At 55.7% G+C, this 23,831-nt stretch overlaps 4 protein-coding genes across 5 annotated transcripts in view; all 4 read left to right on the plus strand.

Annotated features, from left to right (window-relative positions):
• Positions 1-899: 899 nt before the first annotated feature.
• Positions 900-7,901, plus strand: MAPK3 (mitogen-activated protein kinase 3). The gene is made up of 9 exons (XM_012660189.1): positions 900-1,169; positions 2,183-2,365; positions 4,201-4,390; positions 4,574-4,690; positions 4,980-5,094; positions 5,476-5,607; positions 5,775-5,884; positions 5,971-6,124; positions 7,314-7,901. The coding sequence occupies exons 1-8, from the start codon at positions 997-999 to the stop codon at positions 6,091-6,093; spliced, it is 1,143 nt and encodes a 380-aa protein (XP_012515643.1). The 5' UTR covers positions 900-996; the 3' UTR covers positions 6,094-6,124; positions 7,314-7,901.
• Positions 7,902-8,476: 575 nt separating this feature from the next.
• On the plus strand, positions 8,477-14,784 carry GDPD3 (glycerophosphodiester phosphodiesterase domain containing 3). Its single transcript, XM_012660191.1, has 10 exons — positions 8,477-8,703; positions 8,999-9,041; positions 9,316-9,451; positions 9,540-9,585; positions 9,715-9,833; positions 9,914-10,003; positions 10,349-10,482; positions 12,072-12,131; positions 12,235-12,286; positions 14,587-14,784. Exons 1-10 carry the CDS (start codon positions 8,565-8,567, stop codon positions 14,722-14,724), a joined length of 957 nt encoding a protein of 318 aa, XP_012515645.1. The 5' UTR covers positions 8,477-8,564; the 3' UTR covers positions 14,725-14,784.
• A 1,194-nt stretch (positions 14,785-15,978) lies between these two features.
• Positions 15,979-19,695, plus strand: YPEL3 (yippee-like 3 (Drosophila)). Of its 2 annotated transcripts, XM_012660193.1 has the most exons (5): positions 15,979-16,137; positions 16,803-16,985; positions 17,086-17,129; positions 17,341-17,449; positions 19,210-19,695. In XM_012660193.1, the coding sequence occupies exons 2-5, from the start codon at positions 16,869-16,871 to the stop codon at positions 19,297-19,299; spliced, it is 360 nt and encodes a 119-aa protein (XP_012515647.1). In that variant the 5' UTR covers positions 15,979-16,137; positions 16,803-16,868; the 3' UTR covers positions 19,300-19,695. The 2 variants fall into 2 exon arrangements, with proteins under 2 accessions (XP_012515647.1, XP_012515646.1); XM_012660192.1 differs by having other exon boundaries at positions 16,016-16,985.
• A 445-nt stretch (positions 19,696-20,140) lies between these two features.
• Positions 20,141-23,831, plus strand: part of TBX6 (T-box 6) — a 5,538-nt gene continuing 1,847 nt past the window's right edge. The window contains exons 1-5 of the mRNA XM_012660194.1: positions 20,141-20,934; positions 21,018-21,252; positions 22,198-22,465; positions 22,573-22,719; positions 22,795-22,865. Coding sequence (XP_012515648.1) covers positions 20,817-20,934; positions 21,018-21,252; positions 22,198-22,465; positions 22,573-22,719; positions 22,795-22,865 — 839 coding nt within the window. The 5' untranslated portion in view covers positions 20,141-20,816. The remainder of the gene's footprint in view (positions 20,935-21,017; positions 21,253-22,197; positions 22,466-22,572; positions 22,720-22,794; positions 22,866-23,831) is intronic.

Raw genomic sequence — 23,831 nt, forward strand, 5'->3', positions numbered from 1 at the left:
TTAACCACGAATTCATACTCTGTAATACCCTGTTTTCAGCCACAGTGCCTAGCTCAGAGCTTTGTACACGGTGCCATTCAGTGGTTTGTCAAATGAATAACTAAAAAAATCATCGATCTAATGAACACCTCTTGAACCTTCACTGACCCATGGGCTATTGGGAACCAGCAACTCAGTCTCAGTAATCTGAGTTAGAATGCCTGGCTGTGGGTGTAATCATGAGCAATTTCAGGATCATAATTACTGTTCCATTTTGTCTCTTGATCTGTAATGCATACAAGGACCTAACCCCAGCTTCTGAAGGAGAAAAAACACCGCGATTACTTACTAAAGCCTAGGAGCTGTGTGTTTTTGTGAGGCTTCCAGCTCACATCTTCACTGTGAAATGGGAGGGATGGACTGGACAGTCTGAGGGCCCCTCCTCCAGTTTTCACAGTCTATGACCTGCGACAGCATGGAATTACTGCCTCTGCTTCAGAAGACATCACTTTGAGTCTCCGCTGTCATTGTTACAGTGACCTTACCCAAGTTAGTTAACCCCACTCCCAGATTCTCCATCTGTAAGACCTAATTCATTCCAAAAAAATTTGACCTAGGGTAACCTAGGGCCGCGGCTCTGGTCCGGCTTCAGTACTCGTTCTCTGGACGGCCCGGGGTAAGTCACCGGCCGGACCGACCCGCTGCTTCGCCTTCGAGGGGAGGGCGTGGACGCCCCTAAAACGACCCTGCGGAGCCTCGCGGCTACTGGCGCAGGAAGGGCCGGGGCCGAGGACCGCTGCAACCGCGGCGCGAAGGTCGGGCGCGCTCGGGCCAGGTCACGTGGCGACCGCGGGCCCGCGCGCCAGCTCCGCGGGGCGCGCGGGGGGCGGGGACGCGCGGAGGCGGGGCGGGGGCGGGGCCTGGAGCGCGCGGCCCCGCGAGTGACAGGGCGGGCGGGAAGGGGCGGGGCCTCGGGCGGGGCCGCCGGGGGAGGCGGGCGGGAGGGGAGGAGTGGAGATGGCGGCGGCGGCGGCGGCTCAGGGGGGCGGGGGCGGGGAGCCCCGGGGAGCCGATGGGGTCGGCCCGGGGGTCCCGGGGGAAGTGGAGATAGTGAAGGGGCAGCCGTTCGACGTGGGCCCGCGCTACACGCAGCTGCAGTACATCGGCGAGGGCGCGTACGGCATGGTCAGGTGAGGGGGCGTTCCAGGGGAGGGGGCGACTTAGGGGGAGTGGGCTTCGAGGGAGAGGGAAGGGAGGGGTCCTGAGTGCTTTCTGGGACGTGGAGACTCGGAACATCTGAAGAGGCAGAGGACTCTGGTGGCTTGGGAGCGGCCCAGGGAGGGGGCCTTTGAGTGCATTCTAGGGGAGGGGGTTTGGAGGCTTTGAACCGACCCTTCTATAATGAAAGGCGGGGCATCTAAGTGGATATGGGGGAGCTGTGGGGGCCTCGGGGACCCTGCAGACAAGGGGTGAGGCACAGAGAATAAGTATCCTCAGGGATGTGATGTCCTTAGGGAAGGGTGGGTGAGGGACCCTTTTTGGGGAAGAGGGTGTCTTGAATTCCCCCAGTGAGGCTGTGCCAGGGAGTTGGGGAGAGAAGAGCAGAGCTCAGGATGGGGCAGGGCTTTGGGTCCCTTGGGAGGGGCCCAGTAAGGGATGAGGGGGCAGGAGTGCCTCCCTGAATCTTCTGGGAGGGGTCTGTGAGTTCTCCTGGCTCCTCCATGTGCTCTGGGCCTCTGCTCCTCTGGGACAGCCCACTGCCCGGGCCCCTCACACCGAGGACCACCCCCCACCTTATCCATTCTCTCCATCCCTCCTACGAGTGCCTCCTCTCAGCATTTGCTTCATCCTCATCCACTCATCTCCACCCGCTGGGCCAGTCTTGGGTTTAAGCAGCCCTTCCTGGGCAGGGCAGAGGAGGGATCAGGGCAACTAGAATGGAAGGGGATTGAGGAGAGGGGAAGTCAGTGAGCGGTCAGACTCTTCCTCTGTTTATGAAGTCACCGAAGGGCTGCCTGGCTGGTCCCCAGCTTTCTCCCTGGAGATCCCAGGCCTTCACAGCAGGAAGGAACGAGCATTGTTTATGACTTGGCCAGAGCTTTCTCCTGCTCCCTCCCCTCCCTGCCAAGGCCTGGGTGGGGCCACCAGGCCTGGACTCCCCCTTTGTAAGGCCACACCAGCAGCATTTCTCTGGCCCTCTCAGCTCAGCTTATGACCACGTGCGCAAGACTCGAGTGGCCATCAAGAAGATCAGCCCCTTCGAGCATCAGACATACTGCCAGCGCACGCTACGAGAGATCCAGATCTTGCTGCGATTCCATCATGAGAATGTCATTGGCATCCGAGACATTCTGCGAGCGCCCACCCTGGAGGCCATGCGGGATGTGTATCCTTCACCTTGGCCAGATGGCTGGCCAGGCACAGCTTCAGAGCTGGGCTGGGGAACACTGGCTTTCTTTCTGTTTCCATCTTCCCTGCCACCCTCCAAAACAAACCCAGTGAAACAAACTTTCGGCTGAGGAGAGCCCACAGAATATAACAGGGCTTGGAGGTCTCATGTGAATCTTGGCCTGCTGCAGCCAGGCAGAATGACCTTGGACAAGTCAGTTCTATGCTCCCTGCCTCAGTGCGGAGGCTGGGCAAGATGGTCTCTATGGGAGCTTTGTCTTCTGACATCTGTAGTTCTGTGACATGATCCAGTTTCTGTCCACAACCAGTTCTTGCTTAACAAACTGATGATTCTTTCTTCTCTGGGTCCTCAGACTAGAACGAAGGCAGGGAAAAAGAAAACTGCCTTTTCTTGAGGGCCTCCTATGTGTCAGGTGCCATGTGTGCCAAGTGCTTCGACATTTCTTATTCTACCTCCCAGCTGCCCTATGAGATGGCCTCATCAGCTCCATTTCAAAGATGAGGAAACTGAGGCCTAGAAGCCTAAAATCAAGTGTTTCCGTTGCTGCCTGCTCCCCTCCCCCAGATGGGAATTTGTCCTTTCTCTGTGACTTCCCACTCAGAGCCCTACCTAATCACCTATAGACCTGAACCTTGCCCAGGGAGGGACAGCCTAGCCTTTGCTGCCCTCCCTCAATATTGCTTTCCTAGTTTGTTGTCCACTTCTGCCTGGCTCTGTTGTTGGAACCTTGTAACACCCATCATCTCTTCCCTATCCTGCCCACTGCTGCCAGTCCCAGTCCTCCACCCAAGAGAAGGGATTGGTACTACAGAGTCTGCAGCCCCCACCACAAACTGGACAGAAAAGCTCCATAGTCACCCCCAGCTGGCCGTGTGACCTTAAGCAAGTCACTGCATTCTCGCTGGGCCTCCCCATCTATAAAACAGCAGGGTTGGTCAAGATGTTCCCTGAAGACCCTTTTAAGGCTGCCTCTAAAAGACAGTCCTGACTTATTCTTCCAGAGACAAGCCAAATGGCATTTATTTATTTATTTATTTGTGTTTAATTTTTGCTTTATCTTCAAATAGGAAAAGACACTTACTCCTCTATCTCCTGATGTATGGCCAAGCATTCTTCCTTGAGTAGGAGTGTGCTGTTGGGAGTGTCTCCTCATTTTTCTTGCACAAACCATTCCCATAAGGCAGGCATTTTATTTTTAAGCAAACATTGCATGCCAGATGGTATTCGTGCATTATCTCATTTAAGTCCCTCAACAGCCATGTGACTCAGGCACTCATATTAGCAATAATAGTTCATGTTTGCTGAGCACTCACAGGGTGCCAAGCACTGGGCTGGCAGCGTAACATGGGTCACCTCATCTAGTCTTCACAACCACCCTCTACAGAACAATTATTTTCCCTACTTTCCAGATGAGGAAGTCAAGGCACAGACAAGTTGAGATCATAAAGCCAGTGAGTAGTAGGGTGGGGATTTCAGACATCATTGGGTTAACTCCTGAGCTCTGCTCTTAACTGTGAAGTTCTCCTGCCTCCCAAGGTTTATTATTACCCCATCTCCCCAGTAGGGAGACCGAGGCCACAGAATGAAGTCCTTTGCTGAGGAGGGTACAGTGCCTTAGCTGAGATGCCACAGAGGCCCTGAGCCCTGGTGCTGCATGTGGCCCCTGCCCAGCTCATGATATGGGTTGGCAGATCGTTATGTCCAAGGGGCTCCGGCTGGAGGGGACATGCAGGCTAGTCTCCAGGGCCTGTTTTCCTTAACCAAGTGTCTCCTGCTGCCCCCTGCCCGGGGGTCTCCGGAGCCATGCTCAGCTACATTGTGCAGGACCTGATGGAGACAGACCTGTATAAGTTGCTCAAAAGCCAGCACCTGAGCAACGACCACATCTGCTACTTCCTCTACCAGATCCTGCGGGGCCTCAAGTATATCCACTCGGCCAACGTGCTCCACCGGGATCTAAAGCCCTCCAACCTGCTCATTAACACCACCTGCGACCTTAAGGTCAGAGGTTGGGCACCTGTCCCCTCTTGCTCTAGGGTCTGGGGCTTCCAGGTGACCAATAGGAGCCTCGAGCAGGAGCACATCACAAGCAAGGGGAACAGTGTGGGCAAAAGCAAGGCAGTGTGACCACCTGGGTTGTGGAAGCCTTGAGCCCAGAGCTCAGCAGCCCGGATCTGATTCCAGATCTGTGATTTCGGCCTGGCCCGGATTGCTGACCCTGAGCACGACCACACTGGCTTTCTGACGGAATACGTGGCCACACGCTGGTACCGCGCCCCAGAGATCATGCTGAACTCCAAGGTAGGAGAGCTCCTCAGCCCTGAAGGGAAGGGGCCAGGTCCCAGGAAGCTCTGGAGCCACCTCTGAGCCAGGTACTGACCCCCATGGCACTGGAAGTCCACCCTGTGGGCCTTGTCACTTCCTTCTGGCACTTGGGCTCTGGAGGAAAGCTGAGCATTGGGTCCTCCAGGCCTCTGCCCTCTGTCTCTCTGGCTGCTGTTGGATCTAGTTTGGAGCTGGTGGTTTAGCCCAGACAATAGGACCCTGTTACGGCTTGCCCAGGAGCCCACCACTTTCTCCTTCTCCCCAGGGTTACACCAAGTCCATCGACATCTGGTCTGTGGGCTGCATCCTGGCTGAGATGCTCTCCAATCGGCCCATCTTCCCCGGCAAGCACTACCTGGATCAGCTCAACCACATTCTGGGTAAGGGTGCCTGGCCAGCTGAGGGGCAGGTATTAGCTTATCTGAGGTGACATTTCTTGAGGGTCAGAGTGAGGGGCACCACCATGTGCGGGGTCTCTCCAGCATCTCACAGTATTTCAGTGAGGTATAGATCATATCGCCATTTGATACATGGGAAAAGCAAGGCTAAGCCCCCACCTAAGGACGCACTAGAGCCAGGGTTTGAGCTAGGTCTGTCTGAATCCAGCCCCTTGCTCTTCACGAGCACACAAGTGGCCGGAGGTGACCCTGTGAGGGACAGGAGTGAGTTGCTGAGCTGGGAGCTCTTGTTCCTGCCTCCTTGCCTGTCCTAGTCCCAGAAGGAGGAGGAGATCTTTCACCAAGTCACTTCCTTATCTGCAGGCATCCTGGGCTCCCCATCCCAGGAGGACCTCAATTGCATCATCAACATGAAGGCCCGAAACTACCTACAGTCTCTGCCCTCCAAGACCAAGGTGGCCTGGGCCAAACTGTTTCCCAAGTCGGACTCCAAAGGTGAGAGAGACAAGGGGGTTGGTATGGCTTAAAGGCTGCGTGCAGAGAAGGGTGCATGAGCCCGGCAGCTGCCTGAGGAGACAGGCCCTTGGGCACAGAGCAGCAAAGCAATGCTTCTAGGAGCTCCTCCGGCCTTCCCTTTGACCTTGACTTCTGTCCTTCCCTAGCCCTTGACCTGCTGGACCGGATGTTAACCTTTAACCCCAACAAACGGATCACAGTGGAAGAAGCACTGGCTCACCCCTACCTAGAGCAGTACTACGACCCGACAGATGAGGTGGGCCAGCCCCCAGCAGCAGGGCCGGCGGGAGAGCAGGCCTCCCCCAGCACCTGCCCTGAGCCTCACTGTCTTTGTCACCCCAGCCGGTCGCTGAGGAGCCCTTCACCTTCGACATGGAGCTGGATGATCTACCCAAGGAGCGGCTGAAGGAGCTCATCTTCCAGGAGACAGCCCGCTTCCAGCCTGGAGTGCTGGAGGCCCCCTAACCTGGACAGACGGCCCTGCCCCCTGGGCCTGGTGAGTGTTCCCACTGCCCACGCACACACTCACGTGACACCAGGGTGCCTAACACGCCTCCACACGGTCACAGACTTGTGCTGCACCTGTGGCCCATGTGTATGATAGCAACAGAAGTGTCCAGGGCTTGCCCAGGCCCCGACTTGTGGCCCACCCAGTCCTCCAACCCCAAATATCTCCCACCTGTCAACACCCTGCATCCTCTAGCCCCAGTAGCCATTCCAGACCTACAGAGGTCACTGAGGGCACCTGTCACCCATATGAGGCGCCAGGCTTCGGCTCTCCCAGTGTGGGCAGAGAGGCAGGGTGGGGCTGTGATTTCTTTGGGAGGAGCCCAGCAGCATCCACCCTGACCCAGATGCCAGGCCCTCGTACACCTGCTGCTCAGGTCGGCAGTTCACACAGCTGTGGGGGACCCCACTGGGCCTACCCCCACCCACACTGCCCTACTTCCTTCCTATAGTCTCTTCCTGTCTTTGGCCAGCTGTGGTCTGTTAGCAAGAAGGCAGACACACCTGGGCTCAAACCCAGGTCTGCCACTCATTAAGCACTGTGTGATATTGTGCAAGACACCTCACCTCTCTGCATCACCATTTCCTGGAGACGGTTCTAATAAGGAGAGCAAGCAGTGAGAGAACTCTAAACATTGTTCTAATAGGTTTACATGTATCGATTTCTTTAATCCTTATAGCACTACCTTGAGATAGGTACTAGTGCTATCTCCACTGGCTGGCCACAGTGGCTCATGCCTGTAATCCCAACACTTTGGGAGGCTGAGGTGGGAGGATCACTTGAGGCCAGGAGTTCAAGACTGGTCTGGGCAACATAGCAAGACCCCATTTCTACAAAAAAATTAAAAAATTTGCCAGGCATGGTGGTACACACCTGTAGTCCCAGCTACTTGGGAGGCTGAGGCAGGAGGATCACTTGAGCCCAGGAGTTCGAGGCTGCAGTGAGCTATGATGACATTACTGCACTCCAGCCTGGGCAACAAAGCAAGACCCCAGCTCTCAAAATATATCTGAATATATAAAATATATAAAATATGTAATTATCTCATTTACAGATAAGGAAACTGAGATGCATCTTATCCAACTGTGAGGATGAAATGAGGGACATTGAGGTCAGGGCTCTATCAGGTCCTCTCATGAGTACTAACGATTCCTTCCCTGCCTGTCTTTTCCTTTAGGTCCTGCCTCCTGCCTGCCCCTCTCCCACCAGACTGTTAGAAATGGACACTGTGCCCAGTCCAGACCCCAGCAGCCCAGGCCGGCTCAGAGGGTGGGCCTGGCCACCTTCTTCTCCCTTTGCTTAGGCCCCCTGCTTCAGGCGGGCCAAGGTGTCCCTCACCCCGCTTTCCCTGGGGCCCAAGGGCTCAAGTGGCCCCAAAGCGAATCTCCCTCTGCTGCTCTGCCTTCACCTACCCCAGCTATCCCAGTCTGGTAGTTCTGGAATGGAAGGGCTCTGGCTGCCCCAGGACCCACTGTGGGGTGGGGGCACTGAGTGAGGACTCAGGGCAAGCCCTGCCCCACTCATCTCATTAAAACCCACCTTGTTTCCCTGAAGGAACATTCCTAGGTCTCAAGGGCTAGTATCCCTGAGGAGTAGGGCCAGGCCCAAACCCCCTCCCCTCAAAGCTGCCACATTTAACACCCTTGCTGCTTCTGTGTGTGGGTGAGCGGAAGTGAAGCTGGGGGTACATGGAGCACCCGGTGCCCCCTGCCCACCTCCCTGTGCCTGTATCTAATATATAAATATAGAGATGTGTATACGGATGGTCCTGGCTCTGTCTGTGTTTGCCAATGCCCCGATCCTAACCATTGCTGCTCTGAGGACTGACTTCAGCCCAGCTCTGCCCAGCTGTGGCTGTAGGTGACCCTGGTGCCCTTTGGCTCCCGGCTGGCCAGGGTTGAGGATGGGGGTGAAAGGAGCTCCAGACTCCTGGAAAGAGTGGGGTGGGGTCAGTTTTCCCCTTAGTCACTGTCCTCTCCCCTTTCTTACGGCTTCCTGTCTGACTGGCTGGGGGTGATTTGGGGGTGACTCAGGGGCACCCTACACACCCCCAGATTCTCTGGAATGGCAAGGGGTGGGTGTGTTGTATACCCTGGCCACAAGCACTAGTGGGTGTGGGGAAGGCCACAACAGACATGGTTGGGGGGAAGACTATTCCTACCATGCGGCCAAGGATGGAGGGGTGCTGGGGCCTGTGAAGGGCCTTGGAAGTGTGAGGGCCAGGGCTGCCTGCCTGTTCTGCCTCCACCCTGGCTCCAGCTGAGCCCTGCAGCCTGGCTTCGCTCCAGCAGCAGGCTCAGCAGGTCCCAGGGGTGTGGCAGTGACCAGTACAAGAGCCAGCCCACACCGGCTAGGCAGGCTGCAAGGCAGCACAGTCCTCCTTAGAGACGGCTGAGCTTGTCGCTGCGGGAGCCACGGGAGTGTGGCCATGAGTCCCCTGTTATACTACGCCCTGCCCGCCCTGGGCAGCTATGTCATGCTGTCCATCTTCTTCCTGCGCCGGCCTCGCCTGCTGCACACGCCCTGGGCTCCAGCCTATCGTGTCCGCCTGGGCGCCCACCGAGGAGGTGAGCTGGGTAGGGGAGGGAAGGGAGGGACTGGCAGGGATGGGGTGGAGTGAGGATGGCAAGACAGGCGCCAAGGTGGACAGCAAAGAAGGGTTAGTCCATGGGCGGGATGCCAGAAACAGGACAAGGACCAAAGCAGAAGGAGAGCAAGGTGGCAGGGCAGGGGATGGATAGGGAGGGAAAGTCTGGCTCAACCAGCAGTAACTGGGAAGAGGAAGCAGGAGGGAGGCCGGTGAGAGGAAGGTGACTAGGCCAGTCCAGGCCCCCGGGGACCCACCCCAGCTATCCCACACAGGATCTGGAGAGCGGCTGGAGCACACCATGGAGGCCATGGAGAAGTGAGTGCACTTGCCCCCAGCCGAGTCACCACGTAAGGTTGTGCTGGTTGTGCGCTGCACCATACCAAGGGGTCCTATGACTGGAGCACCCTGGAGGTGCTCCTGCACCTCCTGCATATCCCACAGTGAAGTCTGCACCCCTCCCCCGTTCCCCTACATACCTCCCCACCAACATGCAGTCTGGCCAATCCCAGTCTCCCCAACCTGTGCCCCCGCCTCCCCACCCACTGACTGCTCCCCACTGACTGCTCCCCACTGACCTTTGCTCCCATAGCTCCATGACCCAGCGAGCAGACCTCCTAGAGCTAGACTGCCAGCTGACAAGGGACGGAGTGGTGGTGGTGTCACATGATGAGAACCTGTCCCGCCAGTCAGGCCTGAATAGGGATGTGAGCAGCCTGGACTTTAAGGTGGGCCTCGCCCTGACCCCCACCCCCACGCAGAGAGTTGCCATGCTTCCATGTGTGCCTCTAGTGATGTACTTCCTGCCCTCCCCAGGACCTGCCCCTCTACAAGGAGGAGCTGGAGATTTACTTCTCACCAGGTGAGAGCAAGGGCTGTGAGCCATGGCCAAGCCAGGCCCACCTTCCCCAGACCCCTGCCTTGGCTTCCCACCCCCAGCCCACCATTTCTCCTCTGATCCCTCCTCCCACAACCACCCCCCTCACCCCAGGCCACTTTGCTCATGGGTCAGACCGGCGCATGGTGAGTCTGGAGGACATGTTCCAGAGGTTCCCAAGGACGCCTATGAGCTTGGAGGTCAAAGAGGAGAATGAAGAGCTCATTCACAAGGTGGGGCTGCAGGCAGAGGTGGGCAGTGGCCCAGCTGGAGAGAGGCCTGGCTTGCCCTCACCTGCGTCTCCTCCTCCCAGATAGCAAGCCTGGTGAGGCGCTTTGACCGCAATGAAATCTCCATCTGGGCCTCAGAGAAGAGCTCAGTCATGAAGAAGTGCAAGGCCGCCGTGAGTCCCTGTCCCTCCTGCTCCAGGGTCCCCTCCTCCCAGGAGCCAGAGTCCTGAGGGGCCTGAGCTAGAGGGGTCTGGGAGGCTTCTGGAGGAACTGGCCCATGAGCAGGGTCTCCCAGGGTAGAACTTGGAAAGGTGGCTGGCGAGGGGGGTGAGCGACCACATGGTGGCGGCAACAAGGAAGCCACATTTAGGTCTCAAACACTGGGCCAAGATGTGACTTTGATCATGCCAGTAGTAGGACCTTCTGAACATCCACCACCACTCCCCTGACGCTCACACCTCCTCTCTGCTTCCCCAAGAGCAGATCGATCTCTTTCTCACCCTCTCCTTTCTCCCTAGAATGCTGAGATGCCACAGTCCTTCACGGTGAGCAGAGGATTGTGGGTGCTGCTGCTCTATTACCTGGGGCTGCTGCCTTTCATCCCCATCCCGGAGAAGTTCTTCTTCTGCTTCCTGCCCACCATCATTAACAGGTACCAGGGTGGGGCAGGACCTCAGAAAACACCTCCCCCTCAAGCCCATTGCTCAGGGTCCCCGTGGGGGAGGAGTCCTTGTCTCCCCAGCTCCCTGGATTCCCTCCAAGGTAACCCCCAAGGCTGGGGTTCCTCCCCAGCATTCGTGAATACGTGTGAAATGATATGCAGCTGTGTACTGACAAGGAGTTTCAGGGTAAAGCATTCATTTATTCATCCGAATTCATCCAACATATTTATTGAATGTCTCCGCTGTTCCAGTAAATAACTTATACCAGTAAATAAGACTAATGTGGGTGGGGTGAGGCCCCCAGTTAGTTTACAGTCTGGCTGGGGAGACAGATACTATAGTAACTCTTTATAGCGTGGCTCTCTCAACTCTCAGAAGGAAAAAGCCAGCCTTCTCCTGCAGGGAGACAGAGATTAACAAAGTAACAGCTGGGTAAAGTATCAGAAATTTAGATACTTCCTAGCTTTCAGGCCTGGCCTCTCCCTTTGCTTTCTAACAACTTCTATGCGTCGTCCCCAGGGCTCTCTGTCTGCTCCCCTCTGTTGTCCTGAGAGAAGCTCCCACCTAGCCCCCACAGTCCTTTGCTACAAAGAGATCATTATGCTAAAAGCTTTGAGTAGGTAACTGGTTTTTTTTTTTTTTTGAGACAGGATCTCACTGTAGCCCTGGCTGGAGTGCAGTGATGCAATCATAGCTCACTGCAACCTCGAATTACTGGGCTCAAGTGATCCTCCTGCCTCAGCCTCTCAAAGTAGCTAGAAATATAAGCATGAACCACCACACCTGGCTAATTTTTTAAAATTGTTTTGTAGAGATGGGATTTCACTCTGTTGCCCAGGCTAGCCTAGAACTCCTGGGCTCAAGCCATCCTCTCACCTGGGCCTCCCAACGTGCTGAGATTACAGGTGTGAGCCACTGTGCCCAGCCGACGTGACTTTTTATACAGGACTTGTAAAGTGTTTTTACATCTTTTGGTTTATTTGATCTTTACCTTGCAGCACCTCCAGGAGGTGTGGAAATCGTGTTCCCCATGGTACCCATGGAGATTCTGAGGCTCAGAGAGGTTCTATAATTTGTCCAAGGTCACACAGCTAGAAGTATAGAGCCCAGGTTTGCCCTGGATCTTCCTTCAAAGCCTACCCTGGGACACTATAAAGGGCCTCTAAAGTCACCTTGGAGTGGGATAATTAGGAGCAAGTAGCTGAACCATGAAGTGCTATCTGGTCTTGAGCTGGCCAGGCCCAACCAGGAGGCCCTCCAGAGTGGGTGTCCAGCTTTGGAATCAAGCTGGGTCTGGTCCTGGCCCTGGCCCCGGCCCCAGCACTGCTTTGCTTTGTGACTGGCAAGTCACCTTAGCTCTCTAAGACTCAGTTTCCTTAACAGTAAAATGGCGAGGGGAGGGGCACATCCTCAAAGCATGGATATTAGAGTAGGGTCTCACTGAACAGTGGGTGAATTGTTCATTTGGGCAGCTACAAAGTTTCTTCTAGGGGGGTAGGGTTACACTTGTTAGGGGGTCACTATTACCTCTGCGATGACAGAGGGGAACCTGAAGGGCTGACCCCCCATCTCTCCGCAGGACCTATTTTCCATTTCCCGGCTCTTGGCTGAACCAGCTGACAGCTACGGTTTCCAAATGGTGAGCTGAGCAAGAAGGTTAGATGGACAATTCCTTAGAGACTTGCCACCGCCCTTCCTGTCCCGTCTCATCATTGCCTTTGTCACCCCAACCAACCCTGCAGGATCATCATGCGGAAGAGTCTGATCCGCCACTTGGAGGAGCGTGGGGTACAGGTGAGGTCCGACTGCCACTCCTGCAACACGTAGGCCTGGTAGCAGGGTCCAGTCCCAGTCTGCCACTAACGAGCTGGATCACTTGGGCAGGTCACTCACCTTCTAAGTCTCAGTTTCTTCATCTGCAAAATGGGGAGAATGTTATATTTCTTTTGGATATGTAACTGGAACTCAGTAAGAGCATGATAAACGTTAGCCATGATGTCAAGGATGATGTATTGAACCTACTATCCTGATCCCTGATAGGGGGCCTGGGGAAGGACCAGAGCAGGGACAGCCCAGGCCCAGCACCATCCCCTCTCCTGAGCATCAGCTTTGACCAGGTTATTTAATTAGCAAAGCTTTGTTGAGAACGTTCCAGGCACTGCGGTACTGAAGATGGGATCTTACCATCAAGGGCAGGAGAAAAAATGAAGCCACCATTGCAAAGGCAATGAGTGGACGGAAAAGAAACAGAGTGCTGTGGTCTGTGGGCTCAGAGGCCTTCTGGAAGAAGTGAGGGGTGAGCAGCTGTATGAAGAATGGGAGGAAGCTGGCTCTCAGGGAAGGAAGGGAGAACATCTCAGCCAGGAGACCCAGCATGTGTGACTGCTGGGGGAACTGGCAGAGGGGCTGAAAGGGTCCCCCAGGCTGCAGCATGGAGGAAGTGGCCCAGGGGAGCTAGAGAAGGCAGCAGAGGCTGAGGCTGGCCCGTGGACCTCAATAAGGAACGTGGACTTCAGCCCAGCGGAAAGGGAAGCTTTTGCGGGTCTGAAGCAGTGGAGAGACCCGATCCAGCTGAGGTTTGCTGAGTGAACAACATGTGGAGAAGAGATTGTGGGGACCTACGTGGAAGCAGAGAGTCTCATTAGCAGGCGATGCTGCCACTGACAGGACTTGGCTCGGGTGGCAGCCCTGGGGATGGATGGCCTCACAGACAGGCCAGGCCAGGCTGCTGATTGGCTGTGGGGGGAGTGCGGCATGGCATGACAGCTCTTTCAGGTCAGCCCTCTCACTCCTCACATCTTCACCACAGAGCTGAAGGTGTGGATCACTGTTCTCATTTGTCAAATTAAGAATTGAGGGGCCAGGCGCAGTGGCTCACGCCTGTAATCCTAGCACTCTGGGAAGCCGAGGTAGGTGGATCGCTCAAGGTCAGGAGTTCAAGACCAGCCTGAGCAAGAGCAAGACCCCGTCTCTACTAAAAATAGAAAGAAATTATCTGGACAACTAAAAATATATATATAGAAAAAATGAGCCAGGCATGGTGGTGCATGCCTGTAGTCCCAGCCACTCGGGAGGCTGAGGCAGGAGGATCGCTTGAGCCAAGGAGTTTGAGGTTGCTGTGAGCTAGGCTGATGCCACAGCACTCTAGCCCGGGCAAGAGAGCAAGACTCTGTCTCAAAAAAAAAAAAAAAAAAAAGAATTGAGGCCAGGCATGGTGGCTCATGCCTGTGATCCCAGCACTGTGGGAGGCCGAGGTGGGAGGATTGTTTGAGGTCAGGAGTTGGAAACCAGCCTAAGCAAGAGTGAGATCCCGTCTCTACAAAAAAATAGACACAGGCATGGTGGCATGGTGGTGCACCTGGAGTCCTAGCTGCTCAGGAGGCTGAGGCAGGAGGATCACTTGAGCCCAGGAGTTTGAGGTTGCAGTGAGCCATGATAATGCCACAGCACTCTAGCCCAGGTGACAGAGTGAGACCCTGTCTCAAAAAAAAAGAATTGAGAGATTGAGGAACTTGTCTGGGATAAAAATACTATCTCCACCTACCTTCGTGCCCACAGGAGAAGACTCAGGAAGGCAGGGAAGGCACAGACACAGGGCAAGCTGGGAGGCACTGGTGTGTGGGTACATGGTCAACAACTGGTTCTCCAGGAGGAAAAAAATAAAAGGCTTGATTTGAGCGTGAATTTCCCTAGTTTAAATACTCCCACTTTGGCCAATTTCAGGCTACCAACATGAGCTCACCAAATGCAGAATGGGAAGAGGTATGTGGTAGCACATCATTACGTGGTATTTCCTTCAAACAGCTGCAGCAGACATATAACCTCAAGAACATAGGTTATAATTAGAAAGTGATAAGTTTTGAGTATTTATTACCTGTGTTAATACAATTTAATTACAAGTTTACATATAATTTAATTTTTAATAATGGCTGGGTTTCATAACCACTTTGCAAAATTCCTGAAAATTTAACAATCAGCTCCAGCATACTACTGCTGGGAGGTCTCCACGGAGGAGGAGTGCTCCCACTGTCTAGATGTAAGGGGAAGTTCCAAGTACAATTGTTTGGAAACTATAAGCCCCACTTCCTGCTCAGGTGATCTTTTGGTGCCTTAATGAAGAGTCGGATTTTGAAACGGCCTTCAGCCTGGGAGCCACTGGTGTCATGACCGATTATCCCACAGCCCTGCGGTGCTACCTGGACAACCATAGACCAGCTGCCCGGGCCTCTTAAGTCCAGAGGCCCCCACCCTCTCCTCTGTTTCTCTTCCCGAAAAATAAATATTTGCTTTTCAGTTACATCATTGTGCTTGGGGTGAGGGGTGGGGGTCCTCCTGAAGACTTCAAGGATGGAGAGGCCAGAGCCTGAGCCTCTAACAAGCCTGACCCACTGGTTCCACTACATTCCAGACCCAGAACAGTACCACACCCTGTGCCAGCCTGGCCTCCACTTTCCTCAGGAATGTCCCTTGGACAGCCAACCCTGGTGTCCTGGCCCCCAGCCCCTTGAGAGCCACAGATAATGGTTCCATTTTCCTGAGGCCATCAAGAGCCCCAGGCACATGACCAGGTACTTGACTTCTCCCACCTCTGGCCCCTGTGGGCCTCCTCACTGGGCTGTAGAGAGTGGGCCTGGGTGGGACGGCTGAGTTCACGGCACCCCTCTGTCGCCTCTAACCTTCCACTCCCACGTCTCCTCTAGAAGCTCCCTGAACTCCTCTGGCCTCTGCAGCCCTGGTACCTAATTCATTTGATGAATCACATATTCACAAAACAGAAACATTTATTGAGTGCCTACTCTGGACCAGACTGGGAACACTGCAGTGAACAAGACAAGTCCAAGTACAGCAGATGCTTAAGCAGGTATTTTCAACTGAGTTCGCACCTAACCCGGCCTGGAGGATGTGATACTCAACAGTAGGCACTGGCTTATCCCAAGGCTTCAGCTCCCAGGGGTCTAACTGGGATACACACCTTTAGCTCTTCTAAGAGGTGAACTGAGTCTGTCACTCGTCCTATGGAATTGGACCAAAGTGAAAATTCCAGCTTTGCCTCTTACCGGCTGGATAACCTCGGGAGAGCTGCTAGACCTTTCTGGGCCTCAGTTTCCAAAATGGAGACAATAGGAGCAATTGTCTTATAGGATTGATTGGGGGATTAAGAGAGTGGGACACTGGCGATGGCTAAACGCAGATAATTATGACTAAATTTCTCAGGGGCGTGCGTGCAAACCCCAGCCTCCTCCTAACCCGACCCTCGGTCAGGACGCTCGGATCCTTGCCCCTTCAAAGACCGCAGGAAGCCAAAGCGGCAGCCGGGCCTGGACGCTGCCGGCCGGGCCGGCCGCAGCCGCATTTCCGGGCTGGCCCGAGCCGGGAGCAGGGGGAAGGGCAGCCCAGGCCTGCGCTGGCCGCCGTATGACGCGCCCCCTTATTTGCATGCCGCGCGCCGATTGGCCACGGCGGCCGCCGGGACAGGAGGCGGGCCCCCTCCCCCTCCCGCCGCAGCGGCGGCAGCAGCTGGTCTCGGTGTAAACAAGTCAAGGCGGCTGCGAACCCGGGCCGGGGGGGACGGCGCCCACCAGGAGCGCCCCCCACTCCCAGGCCAGGCCACCCCGGCGGACTGGGCCCCCGCGCGCCCAGGCGAGGTGAGGCCCGCATCATCAGGGCTGCGCGTCGCCCCGCGCCCCCGCCCCGCCAGCGAGGACTGCCCCTTCCCCCGGCGCCCGCCCCCAACCCCCGTGCCCCAGGTGAGCCCCGGGGTCTCAGGTAAGGCTCCGCGATGCAGGTAAGATCCCTTCGGCGTAGATAAGGCCTCAGCTCCCCCAGGTAAGAGCCCCTCCCCTCCTAGGTGACCCTGCACCTTCAGCGAGGCCTCCTGCCTCCTCCAGGTGAGGGACCCTCTCCCCAGATGAACTCCCTGCACCTCAGGTGAAGCCCCAGGCGCAGTCCAGATGAGGTCCTAAGGACCAACCAATTCCTAACCCCCCCATGCTCCTCCTAAACTGGGAACTGACAGTCCATCCACTCTAAAACTCCTTCCTCCAGCTTCAGCTGCCAGGTCAGCAGGGGTGAAGCTGGAAGCAGGTGGGTGACTCACCCTGGGCTCCTCCTAGCCTCAGTTTCTCCACTGATGCAACCTGAGGCCTCCTCACTGAGTCAAAACTGAAATGACTCTAGTCCCTAGAGAGGCTGTTGGCTCTGGGGAAAGTAGAGAGCAGCCAAGTGTGACAGAGAGAGTCCCTATCACTCTGGGAGTGCCTGCATGTGTGTGGTCCAGGTCCTCACAGCCCACCTACTCCCTCCCTGGCAGGCACTGGGCTCCCTCTGCTCCCCGTGGGCCGCTCCCCGCGTGGGGCCACTGCCCCCGGCCCCCGCCATGGTGCGGATTTCAAAGCCCAAGACGTTTCAGGCCTACTTGGATGATTGTCACCGGAGGTATAGCTGTGCCCACTGCCGCGCTCACCTGGCCAACCACGACGACCTCATCTCCAAGGTAACCAGGCCACAGTTGGGGCTGGAACAGGAGGCTAGAGAGGCTGCCTGGCAGCTCCCCACCAGTAGCCCTGACTCCCTTCTCTCTTCCCACCCTGTAGTCCTTCCAGGGCAGTCAGGGGCGTGCCTACCTCTTCAACTCCGTGTGAGTATTCAGCCTCCCTCCTTTCTTTTCCTGACCTCTGTTGTGACCTGTGGCCCCTGGCATCATGCTGAGACTCCCAGAGTTCCCTGGTTCAGGCAGGAAGTTGTGATCACCCTTCTCTTGGATGCTAAGAATAGACACAGTGAATACAAGGTTGAGGGGGGCTCTGTGATGGTGGGACCCTCCCTGGGACTGCCCCATGTCCCCACAGGGTGAACGTGGGCTGCGGGCCAGCCGAGGAGCGGGTGCTGCTGACAGGCCTCCATGCTGTCGCTGACATCCACTGTGAGAACTGCAAGACCACTTTGGGCTGGAAATATGTGAGTTAGCAGCCTCTGACCCCAGGCTAGCCTTTGACCTGACCTTACATCACCTCCTCTTCACAAGCAGTCATCTGGTAACCTTTCAGAGTGCATAGGCCCAGCTCACACAAGCCAAACTGTCTTTTGATCCCCTGACCGTGTTCTCTTCTCTCACATCCTACAAGTGCTTTTAGAATTTTTCTCTTAACCCATTCCTTCCCTCACAGGTACTTGCATCCCCATTTTAGAGATGAGGATATAATCAGAGTTAACCTTTACTGAATGCTTATGTGCCAGGAACTGTTGTGTGCTTGGCATATATTATCTCATTCAATCATTACAACAATCTTGTAGGCAGAATCCATTATTATCTCCACTTTACAGAAGACAACAGGGAGGCCCAAAGATTTTAGGTAGCTTGCCCAAGATCATACAACTGGTAAGTAACAGAATAGGGACCAGAATCCTAGTTGATTTTTTTTTTTTTTTTTTTTGAGACAGAGTCTCATTCTCTTGCCTGGGGCGAGTGCCGAGGCATCAGCCTAGCTCACAGCAACCTCAAACTCCTGGGCTCAAGCGATCCTCCTGCCTCAGCCTCCCAGGTAGCTGGGACTACAGGCACCCACCACCATGCCCGGCTAATTTTTTTTTTTTCTATTTTTAGTTGTTTGGCCGATTTCTTTCTATTTTTAGTAGAGACGGGGGGTCTCGTTCTTGCTCAGGCTGATCTCTAACTCCTGAGCTCAGAACGATCCGCCTGCCTCGGCCTCCCGGAGTGCTAGGATTACAGGCGTGAGCCACCGCGCCCGGCCCCTAGTTGATTTTTTTTTCTTTTACTCCAAACCCTTGGCCACCAGCTTATGTTATCATTCAGAGGATCAGAAAAGTTGCCCAAGACTGCACAGCAACATGGAGCTTGGGTTCACGGGCTTCCTTTTCACTGCCCTTATTGCCACTGCTGCTGTCCAGAGTCTGATTTCACCACCGTGAGTCTCATTTCCTTATCTGGAATGGAAGATAAAGCCACTACCTGGCACCCAAGATTGTTATGGGGATCAGATTAGATGTAGCAAAGGAAGATGCTCTTGGGAAACTGCAAGGGAGAGGATTCTTCAGGCATCACTTAGAGCTGTGATGCCTATGTGAAGTGGATGGACAGAGACAGACAGACAGCCCTGACCTGAGTTCACCCTTGACCCTGCCATAGATTTGCTGTGTGTCTCTGGACAGGTGGCTTGGACTCTCTAGACATCTGTAAAATAAAGGCGTGGCCTACCTAGTCCAGAGATCAAAAACTCAAGTGCCTGCAAGGCCAAGCAGATACTGTGGATTTTTAAAAGGTGCAGAAAGGATTGGAGGTGGTGGGGGGAGCAGGCTGGGGCCAACTGGAATGAGCATGGCCTGCCTATATTTTAATATTTTAAAGTTATTTTTATAAAACTTTCTCCTGTCCAAACAAAACATGTGTAGACCAAAATGGCCCTCAGGCCACCAGTTTGCAATCCCTAGACTATGAAGGCTTTTAGATACTTTATATCCTCTCTGTTGGAGCCATCATTAGTACTTAAAGTACCTATGATTCAGAGAGTTCTGTCTACCCCCTGTGAGAAACACAGCCCTGCCATTTACCAGCTGTGTGTCTGTGGGCAAGTGGCTTGACTTCTCTGGTCCACAGTTTCCTCATATGTAAAATGGGGCCGATCATATCCACTTCCTAACCCCTGTGCCTTGTGGTAGGGCTTTTGCTCCAGGGATGACGGCCCCTCTCCTCCTTTCAGGAACAGGCCTTTGAAAGCAGCCAGAAGTACAAAGAGGGGAAGTACATCATTGAACTCAACCACATGATCAAAGACAACGGCTGGGACTGACCCCTGCTCCTGGCGCATGTGGCTCCAGCCCGGCCTGGCCGCCAGGGGGCGCCACTGGCCTCCCTCTGCCCGAAGGGAGCTCTGAACCTTCAGGGCCCCTGTGGAGGAAGGACCCAGCTCCTGTACATATATTTTATTGCATGCACTGTGACCTTGGGGGGAGATCAGAAGGGGGACGACACCCCCGCACCTCCCTGCGATCTGGCTGGCTTGGATCTCATTTTTAACCCGTCCCTGTCCCGCCTGCCCTATAGATAATGGCCTGTGTGCTGCTCTCTTGGCCCCAGTGCACCGTCTGCTCTGTGAACTTCTCCCACCAGGCCCCTCTTACCCCACGCGTGTCTGTTCCCCTTGTTCTGTAGCGTTTGTACATAATAAAACAATGGAGTGGAGACAGCCCCAGGCTCATGTGGAACCCGGGAAGGGGGAATTCAAATGTAGATTCCTGCCCCTAAAGACCTGCTCGAGGTTCTGTGCTCCAGCGCGGCATGGTGTAGGCACAGCCGTCCAAGCTGGACGTTTAGAAACCAGGACAGGTCTCACAGCCGGTGGGGATTCTCGCGCCCACGCTGGCTCCCCAGGCCTTGACCTCGGCTGATCTGCGTCTTCTCGGCTTCAGCGTTTGGCCGCCGCCTAAGGGCAGCTCTCCCGGGAGGCGACCGCGCCGCTCGCTCGGCTGCCCCTCTCGGTGGACTACGACTCCCAACGGCCCCGGCGCGGCCCGTCGGCCTCCCCGGGCGGGCCTCGGCGCTGGGCCTGCTGGGAAGTGTAGTTCCGCGGGTTCCCCGCCCTGGGACCTCTGGGAAATCCTGCGCGAGTCGCCAGACTGTGGAGCCTGCGCGCCTCTAAACTTTTGAGATTTGGCCCAGGATGGAGGTTTTACAGAATGGGAACCGGGGAGGACTCCAGGGTTCAGGCCTCGTCTGCGGACTCCTCGAGGCTCCGAGTACCCCGCGTCATCAGCTCGGGCCGCTTCCCTCCAGCCCTGCACTTTCCCTCCAGTTAGGTTTTTCCCCTCCAAGGCCTGTCCTCCAAATGAAGGGGGGCGGGGAGGGGATCACCTGCCAGAAAGTCTAGGGTGCCGGGGTCTGCCCCAAGACTCCAGTCTCCGTCCCAGGGTCCAGGCCCCGCCCCCCAGCTTATCCCTCGCCGGGGCTCCCCCCGTGGGAACGGGGACCAGCTGGCCGGAAGCACCAAACTGCGTCCCCGTCCGAGCCCCTGGGGATCAATCAGGCCGAGGAGTTAATTATGTAATGAGGGGGCAGGGGGTCGGGGTTAATGAAGCCGCCCTGGGAGGGGTGGGGAGGGTGGTTGGGACGGTACCCAGGTATCCGGCCCCCTCTTGGACCCCATCGAGGCCCCAGGGGTCTCCACCTCAGCCCAACTCCAGGGCCCCAAAGAGGGGAGGGGCTGTGATCCTGGGTCTGGAAGGGGCTGAGCTGTGAGCTATAAAGGGGACATCTCTCAGCACTGGGGGACTCTAGGAAGCAGGACCTGAGGCCAGAGGGAACTACAACATGTACCATCCACGGGAGTTGTACCCCTCCCTGGGGGCCGGCTACCGCCTGGGGCCACCCCAGCCCGGGGCTGACTCCAGCTTCCCGCCTGCCCTGGCAGAGAGCTACCGCTATCCCGGTGAGCTTTGGGACCAGCTCCTGGATAGGAGTCTGGGGTTGCTGTGGCTCTCCACTGGCTCCTCATTCTTCCTCCATCTCCAGATTTGGACACCCCAAAACTGGATTGCTTCCTCTCTGGAATTGAGGCTGCTCCCCGCACTCTGGCTGCACCCCCACCTCTGCCCCTTCTGCCCCCAGCCATGGGCACTGAGCCAGCACCGTCAGCCCCAGAGGTCCTCCATTCACTCCCTGGGGTCAGCCTGAGCCTGGAGAACCGGGAGCTGTGGAAGGAGTTCAGCTCTGTGGGGACAGAGATGATCATCACCAAAGCTGGGAGGTGAGGGGCTGGCCAGGATCGGTGTTTCTGGAGGGGGTCTCTTGGGGAAGGCAGGATTCCTGGGATGGGGCTAGGTTTAGGGGTTTCCCTGAGGGCTGGGGCTCTGCCTAAGCTCCAAATCTGAATATGGCCTGGGCGGGAGTTACTCTGTGGCTGGAATCAGGAGTCATTCTGTGGCAAAGGTCAGGGGTCAGTCTGTGGAGTCCGTGGCTGGGTTTGGGGACCAATCTATGTCAAGGGTCATAGGTCAGTCTGCCAGGTTCAAGAAGTCTGGCTGGGTTTATAGGTTAGTGTGTGGCCTAGATCATGGGTCAGGCTGGGCCTGGAATCAGAATTCAGACTGACTGGGGTCAAGGGCCAGCCAGTGACCAGCATCAGTGAAATCTGGACAGGATCAGGGGTCAGTATGTGACTGAATAGGAATCAATATATGACTAGGTCTGGGGTCGCCCTAGAGGCAGGGATGTGGTCATTGTGTGGCCTGTGTGGAGGTCGTTATCTAGGGTGGGAGGGCTCCAGCCTGGTAAGTTCTCTGCCCCACCGAAGGCAGAGAATGTTTTTTCTGAGGCAACTTTGTCTAATAGCTGCAGATGCTGGTGCTGGAGATCAGTTGAGGAGAGCAGGGTAGGCTCCTGGCAAGATTTCTGAGAGAGAAATTAGTCACCACTGCTTCTGCAAATGGACTTTGAGGGTCTAGGAGTCAGGAGGAGTCTGGACTCTGCTCCTTACCTGCTGTGTGATCCTGGTCAGGTCGCCTAACCTGTCCGTCCTGTTTCCCCATGTATAAGATGGGGGGAGACAACTTTCCAGCTCTGGGATTCTGCCCTCTGAGTTCTGATTCCACCTCCCTTGGCGATTCTCTGACAGCACAGGGGGCCTGTTGCTCTGCCCCTTTGCTGGTGCTGTGCCCACTCCTGGCCTCTCCCACCACCCTCCCCTGTGCAGGCGCATGTTCCCTGCTTGCCGAGTATCAGTCGCCGGGCTGGACCCCGAGGCCCGCTACCTGTTTCTTCTGGATGTGGTTCCAGTAGATGGGGCTCGCTACCGATGGCAGGGCCGGCGCTGGGAGCCCAGCGGCAAGGCGGAGCCCCGCCTGCCCGACCGTGTCTACATTCACCCCGACTCTCCTGCCACTGGCGGTCACTGGATGCGGCAGCCTGTGTCTTTCCATCGTGTCAAGCTCACCAACAGCACGCTGGACCCCCATGGCCACGTGAGGCCCAGACTGGGACCCCAGGACAGGGACTGGGGGTGGTGCTGGATGGGGAGACCAAGGCTGGGGTCCAGGACAGTGAGTCACTCCCATTTCTTCCCTCCTAGCTGATCTTGCACTCCATGCACAAGTACCAACCCCGCATACACCTGGTGCGGGCAGCCCAGCTTTGCAGCCAACACTGGGGGGGCGTGGCCTCCTTCCGCTTCCCCGAAACCATATTCATCTCCGTGACAGCCTACCAGAACCCACGGGTGAGTGACCCTGCTTGAGGGGGTGTGGTGCCTGCCCAGGCCACAGGAGCTTTGACCCTGGGTGTGTGCCCCCAGATCACACAACTGAAGATTGCAGCCAATCCCTTTGCCAAAGGCTTCCGGGAGAACGGCAGAAACTGTAAGAGGTGGGCGTTGTTCATTCACTCATTCATTCAACGAATGCTTATTAATCACTCACTATGTCCAGGCACTGTGCTGGATTCAGGAACATAGTGGTAAGTAAAAACATTTTCTCACTCATTCATTCAACAAATAGTACCTGCTACGTGCCAGGCACAGTTCTAGGCCCTGGAGATAGATACATCAGGAGACAAAGCAAACCCAAGGCTCTGCCCTCATGGAACTGATATTCTAGTGGGCAGAGTAGACAAGTAAACAAGAGAAATAAATAAAATACTATGTGTTAGGAATACATTCTGAAGAGATGAGAACTAAAGCAGGAAGAGGATAGGAAGGACTGGGGTGAGGTATTAGATAAGAAGAGGACATCTGAGAAAAGATCTGAAGGAAGTAAGGCAGGGAGCCAGGTGGATGTCTGGGGAGGGTGTGCTGTGGAGTGGGACCAGCACGAGCAAGGGCCCCACGCCACCTGCGGCATGGCTGGAGTAAGGGAGGGGACGGGAAGCCAGATAAGGTTGGTTTAGTAAGGACTTGGTCATCTGTTTTGAGTGCAGCCCCTCAGAGCTGGTCCTGCCCTCAAGGAGCCTCCAGTCTGCCAGAAGAGACAGACATTAACCAAAAGGTCACCCTATGAAACGTAAAAGCAGAAACGTGATAAATGTTTTACGGGAGGATGTATGGCATGCTCAGAGATCAGGGAGGACTTCCTTGAGGAAGTTGTGCTTGAACGGGAGAAGGATGAGTTAAGATGTTAAGAGGGGGCCGGGCGCGGTGGCTCACGCCTGTAATCCCAGCTCTCTGGGAGGCCGAGGCGAGCGGATTGTTTGAGCTCAGGAGTTCGAAACCAGCCTGAGCAAGAGGGAGACCCCGTCTCTACTAAAAATAGAAACAATGAGTTAAAGAATAGATGAATAGAGGGCTGGGCACGGTGGCTCACGCCTGTAATCCTAGCTCTCTGGTAGGCCGAGGCG

The sequence above is a fragment of the Propithecus coquereli genome, unplaced genomic scaffold (assembly GCF_000956105.1).
Source record: "Propithecus coquereli isolate 6110/MARCELLA unplaced genomic scaffold, Pcoq_1.0 Scaffold66, whole genome shotgun sequence".
NCBI classification, from domain to species: Eukaryota; Metazoa; Chordata; class Mammalia; order Primates; family Indriidae; genus Propithecus; species Propithecus coquereli.